The 19,554-nt window shown below is 38.5% G+C and overlaps 1 protein-coding gene across 1 annotated transcript in view; it reads right to left on the minus strand.

The window, feature by feature from the left end:
• Positions 1–19,554, minus strand: part of LOC126298982 (lysosomal acid phosphatase-like) — a 725,001-nt gene that overhangs the window by 605,426 nt on the left and 100,021 nt on the right. The window contains exon 4 of the mRNA XM_049990605.1: positions 9,387–9,572. Coding sequence (XP_049846562.1) covers positions 9,387–9,572 — 186 coding nt within the window. The remainder of the gene's footprint in view (positions 1–9,386; positions 9,573–19,554) is intronic.

Consider the following 19,554-nt stretch of genomic DNA (forward strand, 5'->3'; position numbering starts at 1 on the left):
TTGATTGAAGACCTCTGTAAGCAAGTTAATCTCCCTTCTATTGTCTTGTAACTTACATGAGGCCACCAATGAAGATAGAAGAAATGTTTTGTCTATTTTGAATACTAATTCTTCAAACTTGCATAATAGCATTATACAAAATAACTGTTCCTTTCTAAAGATTTCTATGTAAGATTCTTGTGCACCTTCACAAAACACTGATTCTAATTCAACCAGCCAGTTAAAAATTTAATAACATGAATTCTTTTGATTACCTTCTTTAATCAGACCTGCAGAGGATCACAAAGATTTTCAAACAAAAGTCTCTTTCACAACCTAATTTGCAGCTGTACTACAAATTCCCAGAATTCTCCCAACAAATACTAGTCATTCATTTGCATTTACTAAAACTTGTTCTATGTATACTTCCCACTTCTTATCATTAAACAGAATTATGCCTAAATATTTAATCAGAGTCAGACAGCCTGTGTACCACCAATACTGTACTCAGAAGCTACCAGTTTTTCCTTTCTAGTCAGGTAAATGATCTCTGATTTATCCACAATCATGGCAAGTGGCCATTTATTACACTGGGTGATACTTTGTCCGACATTATCAATTTTGTTGGAGCTAATCATTGGGCAGACTGTCCTCTACCATTTTTGTATGTTTGCTAACAGTTAAGAGTGTCATTTGGTGTCAGATATACTATATTTCAGAAATACATTAGAAAGGTATCTTTTCCTTCTCTTGTATCAACAGTTCATGAGATACTGTGTTAAAGCAAAAGCTGCAATACACTCATCATATTTCCTAAAGCTGCACTGAGTTTCAAGGAGAACATTCTTATTCTTTAATCATGCCATCAGAATATTTTCTGGGATGCTATGACAGACAATCATTACTGATATTTCTGACTAACTTCATACATATATTCTTCCATTTACACCTACATCTGTATCTATTAGGTTGGTGTACAATTTCATGGCCTTTTTTGTTTTGCATGTCAGTATTCTGGTTGCTAAGGGTCTGTTTATCGACTGTTATTTTTTTATTTGTAGTTGACTATTGCTATCTGAGTTTACATGTATATATTTTGTCATTTGGAGATAGTGAGTGGAGCTGTGGATGTTAGAAAATGGAGTGCCAAGCGGAGAAATTGGAATATTTCTGACATATTCTTCAGTTGAATTCAACAGAGGGGTGACAGCAGCAGAGGCAGTCATAAATATTTGTGCCATGTATGGGTACAATGCCACTGGACAGAGTATGGCAAGAAAATGGGTTTCTTGTTTACGGAGGATCATCACATAAGTGAATCTCCATGTTCAAGAGGACCTTCAGGGTTTGAATAAGGTCATTGAAATGCATTAATCCACAATGACCAATGTCAGTGTAACCGAGAAGCAGAGAATGTGATTAACTGTGGTGATTCCACCATCATACAACATTTGCATGCAATGGGGAAGGTCCAAAAATCATGTGTGTGGGTACCGCATACTCTAAGCCAAAATCATGAAGATCAGCAGCGGCCGTATTTGCATCTCTACTTGCTCATCATCAACTGGCTCACGAACAACAGCAACCATTCCTACTCTATATTGTTACTAGTGACAAGAAATTTTATCTTGTTGCTAACATAAAAAATATAAAGGAATGGTGCAGCCCAAACAGTGCAGCAGTTCTCCATACAATGACCTGCATGCATCTACAAAAGATAATATTACGCACCTGCTGGAATGCTGATGGTGTGGTGTACTACAGATTGCTTCCCTAAAATGTAACCATCAGTGTCAGTGCTGACATTTATTGTCAACAAGTAACATGTCTTGCAGACACAATCAAAGAACAGCAACCAGGAATACTGGAAGACTGCATTAAATGATGCTACTCCATGATAAAACTTGCCCACATACTGCTAGACTGACAAAAAACACTATTAAGGAGTCAGGTTGGGAAATCATTCCACACCCACATTATCTCATGCCCGAGATATTCACCTTTTCAGATTTCTATCAAACAACCTTCAAAGAACTTCCTTTCTGGATGAAAATGCGCTACAAACATGGCTAAACAGGTTCTTTGCCTCAAAATCACATGATTTCTACAGGCACAGAATTGAAAAGTTACCCCATAGGTGGCAGACTGTTGTAAATAGTGAAGAATAATATATTATTATTGACTAAAGTCCCTGTTGTGTGTATCTGTTGTGTCTACTAAACTTATGGGAAAAAGAAGCACTACGAAGTTATGCACTGACCTAATATATCTATATCTATACTCCAAAAACTACCTTCCAATGCGTGGTGGAGGATGTTTTGTGTACCACTGTCACTTCCTCCATTTTCTGTTCCAGTCACAAATGGTGCATGGGAATGACAGCTGTTGGTACACCTCCATGTGTTTTGGAATCTAATTTTCCTTAATGTTCTTTCCACAATATGTATGTAGGAAGAATCAGTGTATTATTAGACTCTTCTAGAAATGCATACTCTTGGAATTTTTAAAGTAAATCACAAAATTGATGCACAAGAGTACTTACAAAATGAATTGTCCTGCTAGTCTTTTGATCTTCTCTATCAACTCACTCTGTTTAGGGTCCCAAACTAATGAGCAATTCCCAAGAATCAGCCCAAATGAGGGTTTTGTAGGCTACTTCCATACGATATCACCTCCATGGGTGGATCACACTTCCTGCGGATTCTTCCAATGAATCTCAGACTGGCATCTGCTTTCCTACAATTGGTTTTATGTAATTGTTCCACTTTGAATCACTCTGTATGCTCACTACCACATTCCTAAAGTATGTTACCATTACCAGTGAGTACTGAACAATCATGTAATCACACAACAATTGGTATTTCCATCAACTTATGTGCAGTGTATTACATCTTTTATGCTGAAGGTCAACTGCTGGTCCCTGCACTAAATGTTGATCATCGACAAATATCTGCCTGAATTTTGCCACAATTTTATAGTCTTATGACTTCTCTACATACCACAGTATCATCCACAAACTAATGAATATCAGCTAGATTGTTTATTTATCAGTGCTGGTCCTGTATCACTCTGCTGGAGTATGACTGAAGTTACTTTCATGTCAGAAGATTTCACTCCATTTACATTTCAGTCACAAAGCTGGTCTGATAGCGTGTGCACTCACATTTTTTTAAATTAGAGAACAGTGAGTAATTGTATGAAAGACCTAACAGTGGAGAGTCCAGATTGGAATATCAGCAATATTATTAAAATGAAAGTGTGCTACTCAATGTAAAGATGACAAGCTAAGTTTCAGACAGCCTCAATAAATAACTGTTACACACAGAGCTTTTGGCCAAAGTCTTATTCAGGAAATAAAAGAAAACACATGCACAGTCACACAAGCAAGCACATCTGAAGTACACATGACCACTGTCTCTGGCCATTCTTGCCAGAGCAGCCACTGATAGAGGCTATGTGTGCAGGAGGTGTGCTTTGTTTTGTTTTCTCTCTTTTCTCAAGAAGGCTTTGGCCACAAGCTCAATGTGTAACAATCTTTTCATTGCACCTGTCTGAAACTCAATGTGTCATTTGTGTTGTGAGTAGCAACATATCCTTTTCATAATATTGTTGTACCTAACAGCCTCTAGAAGTCTAGGGATACCACATCAACATGAGCAGTATCAACTATCTTCTGTGTCTCATGAATGAACACAGTCAGCTGTGCTTCACATGATACACATTTGTAGAATTCATGTTGATGGCTACAGAACAGATTTTTGGTCTCCAGAAAAGTCATAATAGGCAAGCCTGAAACGTGTTCTGAAATTCTACAATGAACTGACATCAGCAGTATAAGCCCATAGTTGTGTGCATTTTTTAGCTAAAGATTCTTGAAAATGTAAATGACCTGGACATTTTTACAATCATTTGAAACACATGGAAGAGGCCTGGAGATACTAGAGGGTATCAAATAGATTATATAATGGTAAGACAGAGCTTCAGGAACCAGGTTTTAAATTTAAGACATTTCCAGGGGCAGATGAGGACGCTGTCCACAATCTATTGGTTATGAACTGTAGCTTAAAAATGAAGCATCTGCAAAAAGGTGGGAATTGGAGGAGATAGGACCTGGATAAACCGAAAGAACCAGAGCTTGTAGAGAGCTTCGGGGAGAGCATTAGGGAATGATTGACAAGACTGGGGGAAGAAATGCAGTAGAAGAAGAATGAGTAGCTTTCAGAGATGAAACAGTGAAGGTAGCAGAGGATCAAGTAGGTAAAAAGACAAGGGCTAATAGAAATCCTTGGGTAACAGAAGAGATATTGAATTTAATTGATTAAAGGAGAAAATATAAAAAAATGCTGTAAATGAACCAGGCAAAAAGGAATACAAACATCTCAAAAATGAGATCAACATGAAGTGCAAAATGGCTAAGCAGGGATGGCTAGAGGACAAATTTATGGATGTGGAGGCTCACTAGGGATAAGATAGATACTGCCTACAGGAAAATTAAAGAGACCTTTGGAGGAAAGAGAACCACTTGCATGAATATCAAGAGCTCAGATGGAACCCTAGTTATAAGCAAAGAAGGGAAACCAGAAAGGTGGATGGAGTATATAGGGGGTTTATGTAAGGGTGATGTTCTTGAGGACAATATCATAGAAATGGAAGAGAATGTAGATGAAGATAAAATATGAGATATGATATTGCGTGAAGAATTAACAGAACACTGACAGACCAAAGTCTAAACAAGGTCCTGGGAGTAGACAACATTCCATTAGAACTGCTGACAGCCTTAGATTAGATTAGATTAATACTTGTTCCATAGATCATGAATATCACACTTCGTAATAATGTGGAACGTGTCAGGTTAATGAAAGATGTCTGTACAAGATATTACATTACACAAAATATTGCATGACACTAATGCTTAAGTTAGTTTTTTCCCCTCCCTTAATTTATATCTAAAAATTCAGCCAATGAGTAGAAGGAGTTGTCATCTAGAAATTCTTTTAATTTATTTTTAAATGTTGGTTGACTATCTGTCAGGCTTTTGATGCTGTTTGGTAGGTGACCAAAGACTTTTGTGGCAGCATAATTTACCCCCTTTTGTGCCAAAGTCAGATTTAACCCTCCATAGTGAAGATCCAGTCCTGACAAAACTCTACCATCTGGTGAGCAAGATGTGTGACACACGTGAAATACACTCAGACTTCAAGAAGAATATTATAATTCCAATCCCAAAGAAAGCATGTGTTGGCAGATGTGAAAATTACTGAACTATAGGATTAATAAGCCACAGCTGCAAAATATTAACATGAATTCTTTACAGACAAATGGAAAAACTGGTAGAAGCCGATCTCGAGGAACATCAGTTTGGATTCTGTAGAAATGTTGGAACACATGTGGCAATACTGACCCTACAACTTATCTTAGAAAATAGATTAAGGAAAGGCAAATCTACACTTCTAGCATTTGTAGACTTAGAGAAAGCTTTTGACAATGTTGACTGGAATACTCTCTTTCAAATTCTGAAGGTGGCAGCAATAAAGTACAAGGAGCAAAAGGCTATTTACAATTTGTTCAGAAATCAGATGGCAGTTACAAGACTTGAGGGGCATGAAAGGGAAGCAGTGGTTGGGAAGGGAGTGAGACAGGGTTGTATAGGCTCTCCCCGATGTTATTCAATCAGTATATTGAGCAAGCAGTAAAGGAAACAAAAGAAAAAATTGGAGTAGGAATTAAAATCTATGGAGAAGAAATAAAAACTTTGAGGTTCACTGTAATTCTGCCAGAGACGGCGAGGACCTCAAAGAGCAGCTGAACAGAATCGACAGTGTCTTGAAAGGTGGATATAAGATGTACATCAACTAAAGCAAAACGATGATAATGGAATGTAGTCAAATTAAATTGGGTGATGCCGAGGGAATTAGATTACAGAATGAGGCACTTAAAGTAGTAAATGAGTTTTGCTAGTTGGAAGCAAAATAACTGATGATGGTCAAAGTAGAGAGGATATTAAATGCAGACTGGCAATGGCAAGTAAAGCATTTCTGAAGAAGAGAAATTTGTTAATATCGAGTATAGATTTAAGCATGAGGAAGTTGTTTCTGAAAGTATTTGTATGGAGTGTAGCCATGTATGGAAGTGAAATGTGGACGATAAGTAGTTTAGACAAGGAGAGAATAGAAACTTTTGAAATGTTGTGCTACAGCAGAATGCTGAATATTAGATGGATAGATCACATAACTAATGAGGAGGTATTGAATAGAGTTGGAGAGAAGAGAAATTTGTGGCACAACTTGATTAGAAGAAGGGATCGGTTGGTAGGGCATATTCTGAGGCATGAAGGGATCACCAATTTAGTATTGGAGGGCAGTGTGGAGGGTAAAAATCGTAGAGGGAGACCAAGAGATGAATACACTAAACAGATTCAGAAGGATGTAGGTTGCAGTAGGTACTGGGAGATGAAGAAGCTTGCTCAGGATAGAGTAGCAGGGAGAGATGCATCAAACCAGTCTCTGGAATGAAGACAACAACAACAAAATTGAAACACTTTGTTCCTCTAGTGACCTATGGTAGGCTGCTACTACAAGAAGAGAATGTGTTGTTCAATATGCTATGTAGAATTGTTAAGCTATTACATCAGGCCCAGTTACCTTCCCTTCTCTTGAGTACTTTCAGTTGTTTTTCTATATCACAGTCACTTATTTTGATATATGCTATTTTAGGATTAGTGCAACAACTGAAAAGAGGAACTGCAGAGAAATTTTCTGCAGTGATGCAATTTTGGAAGAAGTAATTTAGTATTTTGACCTTCTCGCTGTCACCTTCTGTTTCAGTGTCATTATGGTCACTGAGTATTTGGCATGGTGGGTTTGATATGTTTACCAATTTAACATAGGATTAAAACTTTTTTGGATTGTCTGTCACCCTTAAAATGCAAGAGGGTAATGTATAATGTCTTTCACTCACATGTAACTGGATAATCAGTTCAAAACATGAGAGGAATGCCGTACTGTCCAGTTGCTTCATTTAGTTTCACAACTGCCTTCCAACATGAAGGGAACTTATATCCACCTTTAAATACTGAATTTAACTTTCCAAATTTACATTTGTTGTCCTCTATTTTACCACCAAACTGATCCATGAATGGTAGAACAAAAGTTTGAAATTCTGTTATGCCTAGTACAAAACCAAGGTGTGTGATTTACACCTATATGTGGGAAGAATCTGCCCAAAGAATCTTAACTGGTAAGTTTAAATTTTATGTTAAATTCAAGATAAATTTTCTTATTCAATTTTGAAGGGACTGTGTCAAATTTAATTTATGATCTTATTCTATGCAATTTAATGTTTAATAATCTACTAAAGCAAACATTTTCAAAATACACTTTTCTTGCAAATTTATTTCAGACATTTAGTAAGAATTCTTACTAAAATGGCAATATGATGACTAAACTTTGTTTTCTTGTTAATAATGCCTATAATGTGAGACCTACTTATCAGAAACATATATGAAATATTTACCATTCATATAGTCTGTTCCAGTAGTTGTTTGAGGTAGTAGTCAGTGAATGTGGAAAGCACTATTTTTCATTAACATTTATGTATGCCCGAAGTACTTATTGCATTAATACCCAGTAATTATTTGACAACTTAGAAGTCACTCCAGTGTATTATCACAGTTGAGTCTTTTAGTGAGCTTAGAACACTGTAGTTTAATCTGGTGGCCAACAAAGACAAGTGATTACTTATTTAGACTGGAACGTATGTTCACAGTTTGGCTGTAGTATCAACAACTTAAACTTTTGTTTGTTTATATTTCTTCATTTATTTATTTAGTGCCTTGAACCGGGGACACAGAAACAACAGAGAGGCTTCTTCCTGTCGCAGCCCTCAGTGGTTCACAAGCCCACAACAGACCACAGCAGTCTACCCAACCCACCGCCACCCCACACTGAACCCAGGGTTATTGTGTGGTTCGGCCCCCAGTAGAGTAACCCCAAATGTTTGCATGGTAGAGTAATTATGATGTACACATGTGTGGAGACAGTGTTTGCGCAGCGATTGCTGACATAGTTTAACTGAGGCACAGTAAGGGTAACCAGTCTGCATGCACCAAGGCAGCAGAAAAACCACCTTAAAACCATCCACAGGGTGGCTGACACACCAGACCTCCACACTAATCTGCCGGGCAGATTCATGCCGGGGACTGGCACACCTTTCCATCTGGGAATCAGTGCAGCTAGCTGAGTGGGCCAACTTTTGTTTACTACGGTAAACACATGTCTTGAAAAATTAAGTTTCTCTCTTCTCAATTACTTCTGCATTCTGTTAAAAATCTCAGAACAACTTACCCCAAGTTGCAGGTTGTCTTGATGTGGAGGTTATTTATTGTAATGGCTTTCTTCAAGGGAATTAAATTCTAGAACACATTGTTGTATATCTTTAACCTTTTCATATAGCATAAGTTGCAGCATATTAGCTTATGAGACAATAGGTCAGCCAGACATGTACTGTGTCCATGCACTAGATTAGTAGCCTTTGTTTTGGTACCTCTCCCTGCTTAGTGAGGCTTTTAGTCATTTTGTCACCCTTTTCTAGGCATATGCTGGGCTGGTCTCCAGTGTCCATATCAGACAAAATTAAAGACAAACAGTTTAAATAGGATATGGTATACAGAGCAAATTTCACACAAGTCACAGAACAGGTACTACACACAGCATTTCTTTCAGATGAGATGATTTTGGCAGGAGATAGGGCATCTGACCACAAAGTAAAAATAAAAATAATTGCCAAACCATGACCTGGGTTGTACCCCATAAGTACAGAGCCACACAAGAGAGGAGGAGAAGATTGTTGCAAATCTTTAGCAGCTATCGACTAAACTTTAAAGAGTATTTCACTCTACAACGAAGTGAAGACTGTTACAAAACTCCTTGCTAGATGAAAAGTAGGTGCTAGCCTGGTACTTGAATTATGATCTTTGCCAACTGACGCAGCCCATGAGATGTGTTTAGATAGCTCACTTTTTAGGAGCATTACTCATAAAAGGCACTGATCTGGGTCCAAGTTCCAGTTAGCACATTTTGAATTAGGCTATTTACTCTCTACATTTGCTTGTGATCTGGTACGGTGTTTTGTTTATGTCATGGCAAGCATTCATATACTTAAACTATTTTTGTGCCTTTTAATACCTTTATAAGGTATTGCTGTTTTACTCTGTTTTTATTGCCATGAAATTTATTTGTTTCTAAACCTCTGTTATTTAAATGTGGCATGTATGTGAATGTAGCCTATTCCTGAAACCTGTTTCATGATATGACCATTCAAATTCTATATACAAACAGAATATTCATGTTTTATTATCAGTTATAGATTTAATTTATGAGTTAATTAAAAGGAGCATTTTCTGAACGTACCTCAATTTCCAGAGTATTGTACAGATATTCAACATCCAGGATGCTCTGAATGGATTTTCCTGTGTGTTTAGACAAATATTTATACAGCTCAGAGTTTTCTTCATTAATTTTTTGTATTTCTGGTGAGTTATACATCTGCTGAAGTTCTTTCTCATATCTGGGGCATGGCTTCTTCATTACAATCAACTATAAAGAAAATTACAGTCATAAATGTATAAAAGTATCTACTGGAAGAATGATATTTTGGATGGAACTAGTACCAATGTATATGACATTTGCATGTACAGAGATAGCAAAAGACGAAACCAGCAATGCTTATTTTTTTTAAAAAAGAAAAGAAAAAGATAAGGGTGGGGGTGGGGAGGCTGGTCTCAGGTGTAGTCCCACACCGAGTTAACATAGCCTACTTCCCACAATATATCTAATGCATTACATTGTACAGTGTCTCCTTTTCTCTGCATTAAGAATATTATGTAGTTTGGACTGCTAACCAAAGATTGATTAATGTCCAAAACCAGAAACAGCAAAAAAATAATTTTTATAAAATTGAGAATTGTTTAGTGTGTTTTCTATCATCATTACATTTTTAAATACACAGAGTTTCACAGTGAATAAAGTAGTTAGATGTGGAGTTGTATATACATGACGAATCGGCTACAGCTATCATATAAATATTTCTCAGACCAATGTGTAATCAATGCCCCTCCCCCTCCCACCATATACACATAAAATGATAAAATGGTAGTACATTCCATAAAAAATTAACTTAAATTGTCATTCTAAAAGTAATGGAAATGCTGTTTTGCAATGCCATAAATACAACATTGATAACAATAAATTTTTTTTCATCACAGTGGAGTTTGATGCACAGTCTACTACAAATACACTATGAGGTATCATCATTGTACTCTGATAATTACTGTTTGCTCCCACTGGAACCACTACTAGCATGTTGCCTGTACCAAGTGCAACCAGATGTGTTCTGTTTTCATATATGTTCAAAATGGTGGCTATTAGCAGGAGGTATTCATACTTTTAGTCTTGAACACAATGAGTTCCTACACACTCCAAAGAATTACATACAAAAGAGCTCTAATCTGGTATTTAATTTAAGTTCGTTTGTCATGACAAAATACAATCTTTTTAAAGAATCTTTTATCTCTCTCGCCATAGAACTGTGTCTTGGTTCAGAGGAACAGGCTTGTTAACTTACAAGTTCATAAGTTCTCTTTGCCCAATGGAGCACTGAGGTAACCTTTGTTCAATATGTGCTATAGAACAGCCAGCTCCACACCAGGTGAGGATCCAGTCAGGCAATAATTATGTATACAGTAAACACAGCTGAACCAAGGCATTTAATTCTATGCAGTTGGTTTTCCAATCATCTCAAATGGTCATTCTGTAGACGCAAAAATTACCACTTCTTATTTATCGCCTTTCACTGTTTGGGGGCTCTATTTTTATAGCTTTTGGAGTTCTCTGAGAGGTACTGAGCTGTATGTACTGAGTCTTGTCAAAATTAAATGATAATCCATTTGCTTTGAGCCATCTGTTGATATTTTCAAATATTTCATTAGATACCTTTTCAGTAAGGGGATTGGTACAATTTTTTATTCCAATACTCAGATCATTTGCAAAATGTGCAAAATTTGTATCTTCTCAAACTGTAAGTGGAACATCATATACCAGAGATAGTAGACGACCAAAAATCGAACCTTGTGATATGCCATGTCTGACTGCTACAAATTCTGAGCACATATCACCATGTTGTTGATACAGAACTGATACATATTGCTTTCTGTCATTTAAACTAGATAAAACTGATGATCCTGTTGTGCCCACTATTGCGTTATATTTTAACTTTTGCATTACGGTATCATGACGTACACAACCAAGAGGCTTAGCCAAGTCAGGAATCATTATCAACACACAGAAAGCATAGACAAACTTCTCACAATCCTGTAATTTTATTGTGTTTGCACCTGTTAAATATTAATATGAACAGAAAACAAATGTATTGAGTCAAAAGAATACACTATTTACATGTATTATTAGAGCTAGTGATAAAACTAATAAGATCTATACATTAACACTCTGTAAACTACTGAAGTACATGAGAGAAACTACTACTCATTGTGCCCCATGTTACTGTTTCTTCCTGTTCCATTTGTATATGGAGTGCAGGAAGAATGAATGCCTAAATTCCTGTTTGCGTGTTTTAATGCATGTAACTTTATTTCCATGGTTCCTATAGGTGTGACATGTAGGAGGGGAGAGGAGGGGGGGGGGGGAAATCAAGGGCAGATCTATATTCTTCACTTTATGCTGTATCTTGAAATTCAGGAAGTAAGCTTTTGTGGTATAATTTGCTTCTATCTTCAGCATTCTGCCAGTTCAGGTTTATCAACACTTTTGTGGTGCTCTCCCACACATCAAGAAAATCTGTGAATATTCATGATGCCCTTCTTTGTATTCATTTGATATTCCCTGTGAGTCCAAATTTGTTTGGATCCTACACACTTCTGCAATATTCTAAGGCAGAACACACAAGTGATTCATAAGCAGTCTCCTTTGTAGACTGACTGAATTTTCCCAGTATCCTGTCAGTGGACCACAGTCTGCTACCTGATTTACCAGCTATTGAGCCTATATGATCATTCCATTTCATATTCCTACAAATTGTTGCACCCAGGTAATTATACGAGTTATATAGTCATAACTATGTAAATCCTTGGTATTGTAGTCATAGATTACTACACCTTTCATTTTGTAAAATGAATAATTTTATTTTACTGTACATTTACAGCAAGTTACAAAGCTTTGCACCACTGGGAAACATTAGCAAGCTCAAATCAAATATTACAATAATTTATTTTTTTTCAAAGTGTAAATAACGGCATCATTTGCAGGAGGTATGAGGTTGCTATTCATGTTGTCTAACAGGTCATTAATGTACAATAGAAACAACAAAGATCACAGTACACTTTCCTGAGGACATCTTGAGTTACTTTTACATCTGTCAATGGCTCTCCATCAAGGTGACAGGCTGCATCTTGCCTAACAATAAACTGCCCACCCAGTCTAAAGAGGCAGTTCTCTACACTAATCAACCCTGTGCAAGTCTCTTCTTAATTTCAACCTACATTTCCACCTGCTTGCTCTTGTAGTCAACATATATCACAAATTTAATTTTTCCCCAGTTCTATCAGAGATTCAATTGGTTTCTGAACTGCTCTCATAATCTCAAGAACCTATTCTACTGAGGCACCAAATTTCAGAAGTTTCTATTCTCTTCTTTTCTGACATTTCAAGGCAACTTCAGACAAATACCTTCAGGAAAGACTTCCTAACACTTAATTTTTTTATTGAGACAAGAAGGAATTACAGGCATTGGCTGTGAGTCGGCACTGATTGAAATCAATGGGAAAAGTTGAAAATTTGTGTTGGACTGGGATTCGAACCTGGGTCTCATGCTTACTAGACAGTTGCTCTGACTACTAAGCTACCTGTACACAGTGGTCATTTCAACTGCATGCACTACCATAGCATTCCTTCTGTTGCAACCACATTCTCAACTTATCCACACACCACTAATGTAGAGGCCCTTGCACATTATCCACATTACTTGCAGCATTTTGCCAATTCCTGTAAGAGTTCAAGTCTGGTGTCTGAAAGAACAGACTCCATATATGTATAATACTTAAGTGTATATTCTAAACCGTGCATGAACATGTCATGAAGGCCCAATAGTACCGTCTGGCCGCCGTGTCATCCTCAGCCCACAGGTATTACTGGATGCTGATATGGAGTGGCATCTGGTCAGCACGTCACTCTATGGCCGTATGTCAGTTTAAGAGATCAGAGCCACTACTTCGAAGTCAAGTACTCAGTTAGCCTCACAAGGGCTGAGTGCATCCTGCTTGGCAAAAGCACTCGGCAGACTGGATAGTTACCCATCAAACTGCCAGTCCAAGTCGACAGCACTTTGGTAATCTGACAGGAATCGGTGTCACCACTGTGGCAAGACCATTGCCTAAGTTTATATTAAATGTCATCAAATTTCTCTCTTTGAAAAATATTTTTCTTGTTATTGTCAGTCTGCATTTTATATCGTCTATGCTTCAGTTATTATCATTTATGGTGACTAAACAGCAAATCTCATCTACTACGATACTTTCTGTGTCTTATTTCCTAACTTGATTCCACATGCACCTAATTTAATTCCATAATCATTCCCTTATTTAATACTAAAACAATCCATTAGGGTAAACTTGTTTTACTTTTGTTGATGTTCATCTTATATCTTTCTTTCCAGATGCTATTTATTCCATTCAGCTGTTCTTCCCAGCCCTTTGCTGCCACTGACATAATTATATCATTGGCAAACCTCTTAGTTTTAACGTCTCCCTTAACTCTTATTACTTTTCCAAATTTGGGCTCCATTCACCTCACGATAAACACTCCACAAAATGTCATGCAACAACCTCCTGCCTGAGCTTCATCCTCCACAAACAGTGGGATAAACGCCTCATTGGGCTGTTGGAGCATTCTATGCCTTCGACAATTTTAGAAGAAGCAAAAATCACGTTTTGTAGAACCACACTACACTCCTCCAGTCAAGTACTCTCCAGTTTATGTATTGTTTGACCCACAGAAGATGTGGAACTTCATGTGCCACTGTGAGGATGTATCAGACTCAAAATATCTATTACAAGCAATTTCTTTCGCAATATTCACTAGTAAGTTGATGTATACCTGGATCCAATGATAGCAGCAATTCCTGTCGACTTTGCAACCGACTGTCGCTAACGAGGCGTGCAATCTTCTTCGATCCTTGGTTAGTAAGTTTTTGTGACCTCTGTTCTTGCACCATCTTACCTGGCCACAAGTGATACACCAGTCTTGTAGACATGTTGAATGGTGCCCAAACATAATGGGCAACTTCGTTCATGATGTGGCCTTGGGCGTGTCCAAACTTGATAGCTCATTTCGGTTATTCTGTCACATCTGCAATTCGACCCGTCTAAGTGCAAGTAGGCCTACACACTTGCACAAAAAATCGAGCGATTGTCTATAGGCATGTAACCAGACAATGTACACTACTGGCCATTAAAATTGCTACACCAAGAAGAAATGCAGATGATAAACAGGTGTACATTGGACAAATATATTATACTAGAACTGACATGTGAGTACATTTTCACGCAATTTGGGTGCATAGATCCTGAGAAATCAGTACCCAGAATAACCACCGATGGTCGTAGTAACGGCCTCGATACACCTGGGCATAGAGTCAAACAGAGCTAGGATGGCGTGTACAGGTACAGCTGCCCATGCAGCTTCAACACGATACCACAGTTCATCAAGAGTAGTGACTAGCGTATTGTGACGAGCCAGTTGCTCGGCCACCATTGAACAGAAGTTTTCAGTTGGTGAGAGATTTGGAGAATGTGCTGGCCAGGTCAGCAGTCGAACATTTTCTGTATCCAGAAAGGCCCTCACAGGACCTGCAACGTGCGGTCGTACATTATCCTGCTGAAATGTAGGGTTTTGCAGGGACTGAATGAAGGGTAGAGCCACGAGTCTTAACACATCTGAAATATAACGTCCACTGTTCAAAGTGCCGTCCATGCTAACAAGAGGTGACCGTGACGTGTAACCAATGGCACCCCATACCACCACGCCGGTTGATACGCCAGTATGGCGATGTCGAATACACGCTTCCAATGCGCGTTCACCGCGATGTCGTCAAACACGGATGCGACCATCATGATGCTGTAAACAGAACCTGGATTCATCCGAAAAAATGACTTTCTGCCATTCATGCACCCAGGTTCGTCATTGAGTACAACATCGCAGGAGCTCCTGTCTGTGATGCAGCGTCAAGGGTAATCGCAGCCAATGTCTCCGAGCTGATAGTCCATGCTGCTGCAAACGTCGTCGAACTGTTCGTTCAGATGGTTGTTGTCTTGCAAACGTCCCCATCTGTTGACTCAGGGATCTAGTCGTGGATGAACGATCCGCTACAGCCTTGCGAATAAGATGCCTGTTGTCTCGACTGCTAGTGATGCGAGGCTGTTGGGATCCAGCACGGCGTTCCGTATTACCCTCTTGAACCGACGGATTCAATATTCTGCTAACAGTCATTGGATCTCGACCAACGCGAGCAGCAATGTCGTGGTACGATAAACCGCAATCGCGATAGCCTACAATCCGACAGTTATCAAAGTCGGAAACGTGATAGTATGCATTTCTCCTCCTCACACGAGGAATCACAACAATGTTTCACCAGGCAACGCCGGTCAACTGCTGTTTTTTTTATGAAAAATCGGTGGGAAACTTTCCTCACGTCAGCACGGTGTAAGTGTCGCCACCGGCGCCAACCTTGTGTAAATGCTCTAAAAAGCTAATCATTTGCATATCACGGCATCTTCTTCCTGTCGGTTAAATTTCGCGTCTGTAGCACGTTATCTTCCTGGTGTAGCAACTTTAATGGCCAGTAGTGTTTATAGCCAGTCCACGTACTTCGTCTCGTGTACACATTTGAATGATACGTGCCTTTTTCCTAGATATCTGCTAAATATGGCTGACCATTTTGGGATTTCTGGTTGTCCATTGATGATAGTAAATACCGAAGTAAATCGAAAGAGGAAACGTATACTGGTTGCAGAGGGATTTGTTTCGGTTGTAATTTACTTTCGACTCGAAAGGGTAAGAAGCAAGATTCTTTTTTTATATCACTCACTGATACTTTTTTTTTTGCCAGCTCTTCGACAGCCAGCCTCTTCCTGTTGCGATTTTTATATTTGGTATTACTAACATCCCACAACATGATGTCACATGAAAATCTACAATCAGCTGGCCACATCTTGATAAGTGATGTTAAACAACAAAAGCAAAAACTTGAATTGGAAAGGTCATACAGACAATTTTGCGGGAAAAGCAAACCAGGAACTGCGATTTATTGGCAGAATACATAGGAAACGCAACAGATGTATCAAAGAGACTGTTTACACCACGATTGTCCGACGTCTTTCGGAGTATTGCTGTGCGGTGGGACTGACGAAGGATATCTAAACCGTTCAGAAACGGCACCTTGTTTCGTATTATCGCGATATATGGGAGAGAGTACCACACATATGATACCTGAGTTGGGGTGCCAATCATTAAAACAAAGGTGTTTTTCGTTGCGGCAGAGTCTTCTCGTGGAATTCAAATCACCAACTTTCTCCTCCGACTGCGAATATATTCTGCTGGAGCCCGCCTATATAAAAAGATATGATCATCACGATAAAATAAGATAAATCAGAGCTCGCACACAAACTTAGGCTAATGCATCAGTAGGCGATTTTCTCCGCTAAACGTGAACGATTTTTGTCTCGCCGTAAATGGAATCCATGTTGCATGCGGGAGGTGTCACACTGGGCTGAAATTGTCGTTCCATTATGTTTCCGCGCGCGACTGTCGCTGTCGAATGGGCCCGGGACTATTTTTGGCGCGGCAATAATCTCGGCATCCCTGCCACACTAGACTGTTATTATCACCAGCCTTGCAGCAGCCACAATGATACTGCACTCAGTTCTGTGTGTGGCACTGTCCGAAAACTCTGTAAATGTTGTTCCAATGGATCATTTGGACAGTGAACTGTTAATAATTGAGGTCCAGAAATATCCCTGCCTCTAAAACATATAATCGCAAGATTCTGCTGAAGACAGAAGCATGAGGGAAGGTGTGTGTAGATGTTGTAGGAGCCTGGAAGTGGAACTCGTAATCACTGAAAGCACAAAATGCAGCAGGTAAGAAGATATACGTACATACATGTATATAAGTGCTTGCAAAGTTTTACGACATGCGCAAGCTTCTTCATCTCCCAGTACTTACTGCAAACTACATCCTTCTGAATCTGCTTAGTGTATTCATCTCTTGGTCTCCCTCTACGACTTTTAACCTCCACACTGCTAAATTTGTGATCCCTCCTCATAAGTTAAGTGATCTACCCATCTGATCTTCAGCATTCTTCTGTAGCACTACATTTCGAAAGCTTCTATTCTCTTCTGGTCCAAACTATTTATCGTCCATGTTTCACTTCCATACATGGCTACACTCCATACAAATACTTTCAGATACGACTTCCTGACACTTAAATCTACACCCGATGTTAACAAACTTCTTTCTTCAGAAACGCTTTCCTTTCCATTTCCAGTCTACATTTTATATCCTCTCTACTTCGACCATCATCAGTTATTTTACTTCCTAAATAGCAAAACTCCTTTACTACTTTAAGTGTCTCATTTCCTAATCTAATTCCCTCAGCATCACCTGATGTAATTCGACTACATTCCATTATCCTCGTTTTGCTTTTTTTAATGTTCATCTTATATCACCCTTTCAGGACACTGTCCAATCCATTCAACTGCTCTTCCAAGTCCTTTGCTGTCTCTGACAGAATTACAATGTCATCGGCGAACCTCAAAGTTTTTATTTTTTCTCCATGGGTTTTAATACCTACTCCGAATTTTTCTTTTGTTTTCTTTACTGCTTGTTCAATATGCAGATTGAATAACATTGGGGAGAGCCCACATCCCTGTCTCACTCCCTTCCCAACCACTGCTTCCCCTTCATGTCCCTCGACTCTTGAAATTGCCATCTGGTTTCTGTATAAATTACAAATAGCCTTTCGCTCCCTGTATTTTACCCATGCCACCTTTAGAATTTGAAACAGAGCATTCCAGTCAACATTGTCAAAAGCTTTCTATAAGTCTACAAATGCTAGTAACGTAGGTTTGCCTTTCCTTAATCTTTCTTCCAAGGTAAGTTGTAAGGTCAGTATTGCCTCACGTGTTCCAATAAAAAAAATTACTTCCACTATTCCAGGGCTTCACCAACCGTACGTGCTTACCGTCAATGGCACCTATGCAGTAAGGAAAATTTGTAGTTTTCTCAAAATTCAGAGCTATTTTCAAGTCCTTTTTCGTTGGCATTGGTATGTACTTTGGTGTACGCAGTTCCAAATTTCTCTGCATGTATCTTCCATTATAGATGCAACAGTTGAGTGGACTAGTACAAGTAAAAACTCATATTGCAGAGACTTCATGAGGCATCCCGTTCCAAGATACCTGTTATAAATAAGTAGAGCATAAAACACAATATCAGGTTGATGGAAATTTATTAATTCTAATGAGCAGGTGTAAGAATAATTTTTTTAACGTTCCTACAGGAAAAGAAGTACAAAAACGGTGGAAAATATGCGTGATGCATACAGTCGCAGCCTAAAAGAATATTATAAGGAAATAAAAAGAGTGGCAGCGCAACGAGTACAAAAAAAAAACCATATGTCCACTAAAGACAGAGGTCTTTCCTGCAAGAAGCCATGGAGGCAGTAAGTAAAAACTTTCTTCTGCAATTTTGTAACATTAAATTATATTTACAATGGACATGGTAGTTAATTACCTACTCAATACCGACTTGCTACATACTTATCACATCAAACCCATTTGCGCAGTACAAAGTCACATGTGGGTTTTTCTAAAAATGTTTCTTTTAACTTCAGGACCTCAGGAAATACGAGTGTTGCCTCTATTGTTGAGGATTATGAAGCCGAAAAGTATCATAAGACAGAGCACCGCCACCTAACAGTCCAGCTCTAAGCCTTCCACCGCTGAAGCAAATAAAAGGAAACTTCAGGATCCATTTGAAAGAGGGCTGATAACAGTTTTGACACATAGTTCAACTTCTTTGTGATGCACCACAAAAGGATCCTGATGAGTTGTTTTTGACATATCTTTTGTCTTACTTAAAAGAAATGACTACCGACGATTAAACAGACTTTCAAATACAAACATTACAATTAATAAAATCTTACAGCCTAAAGACTATAGGGAGCAGCACTAATACTGACTCCATAAATACTGCACCGTCAGGTACGTCGACACTGACAAGCTCACAAAGCCCTACACCTGAGAGTCTAATCACTTATTTCTCACCAGTTATTGGTCTGCCAGATGAAGACTCGATCTTGTCATTTGAAGAATATTATAAGTGGTTAGGCAGCTGAAATGAACTTGTAATGTAACCTAGTTTATGCTAACGTCATGTTAAGTGTATGTTCATGTCCATAAATTACTCTATTTAAATAAAAAACGTACGTCAATGTTACTGCAAGTTTTTC

The sequence above is a fragment of the Schistocerca gregaria genome, chromosome X, assembly GCF_023897955.1.
Source record: "Schistocerca gregaria isolate iqSchGreg1 chromosome X, iqSchGreg1.2, whole genome shotgun sequence".
Taxonomy (NCBI): domain Eukaryota; kingdom Metazoa; phylum Arthropoda; class Insecta; order Orthoptera; family Acrididae; genus Schistocerca; species Schistocerca gregaria.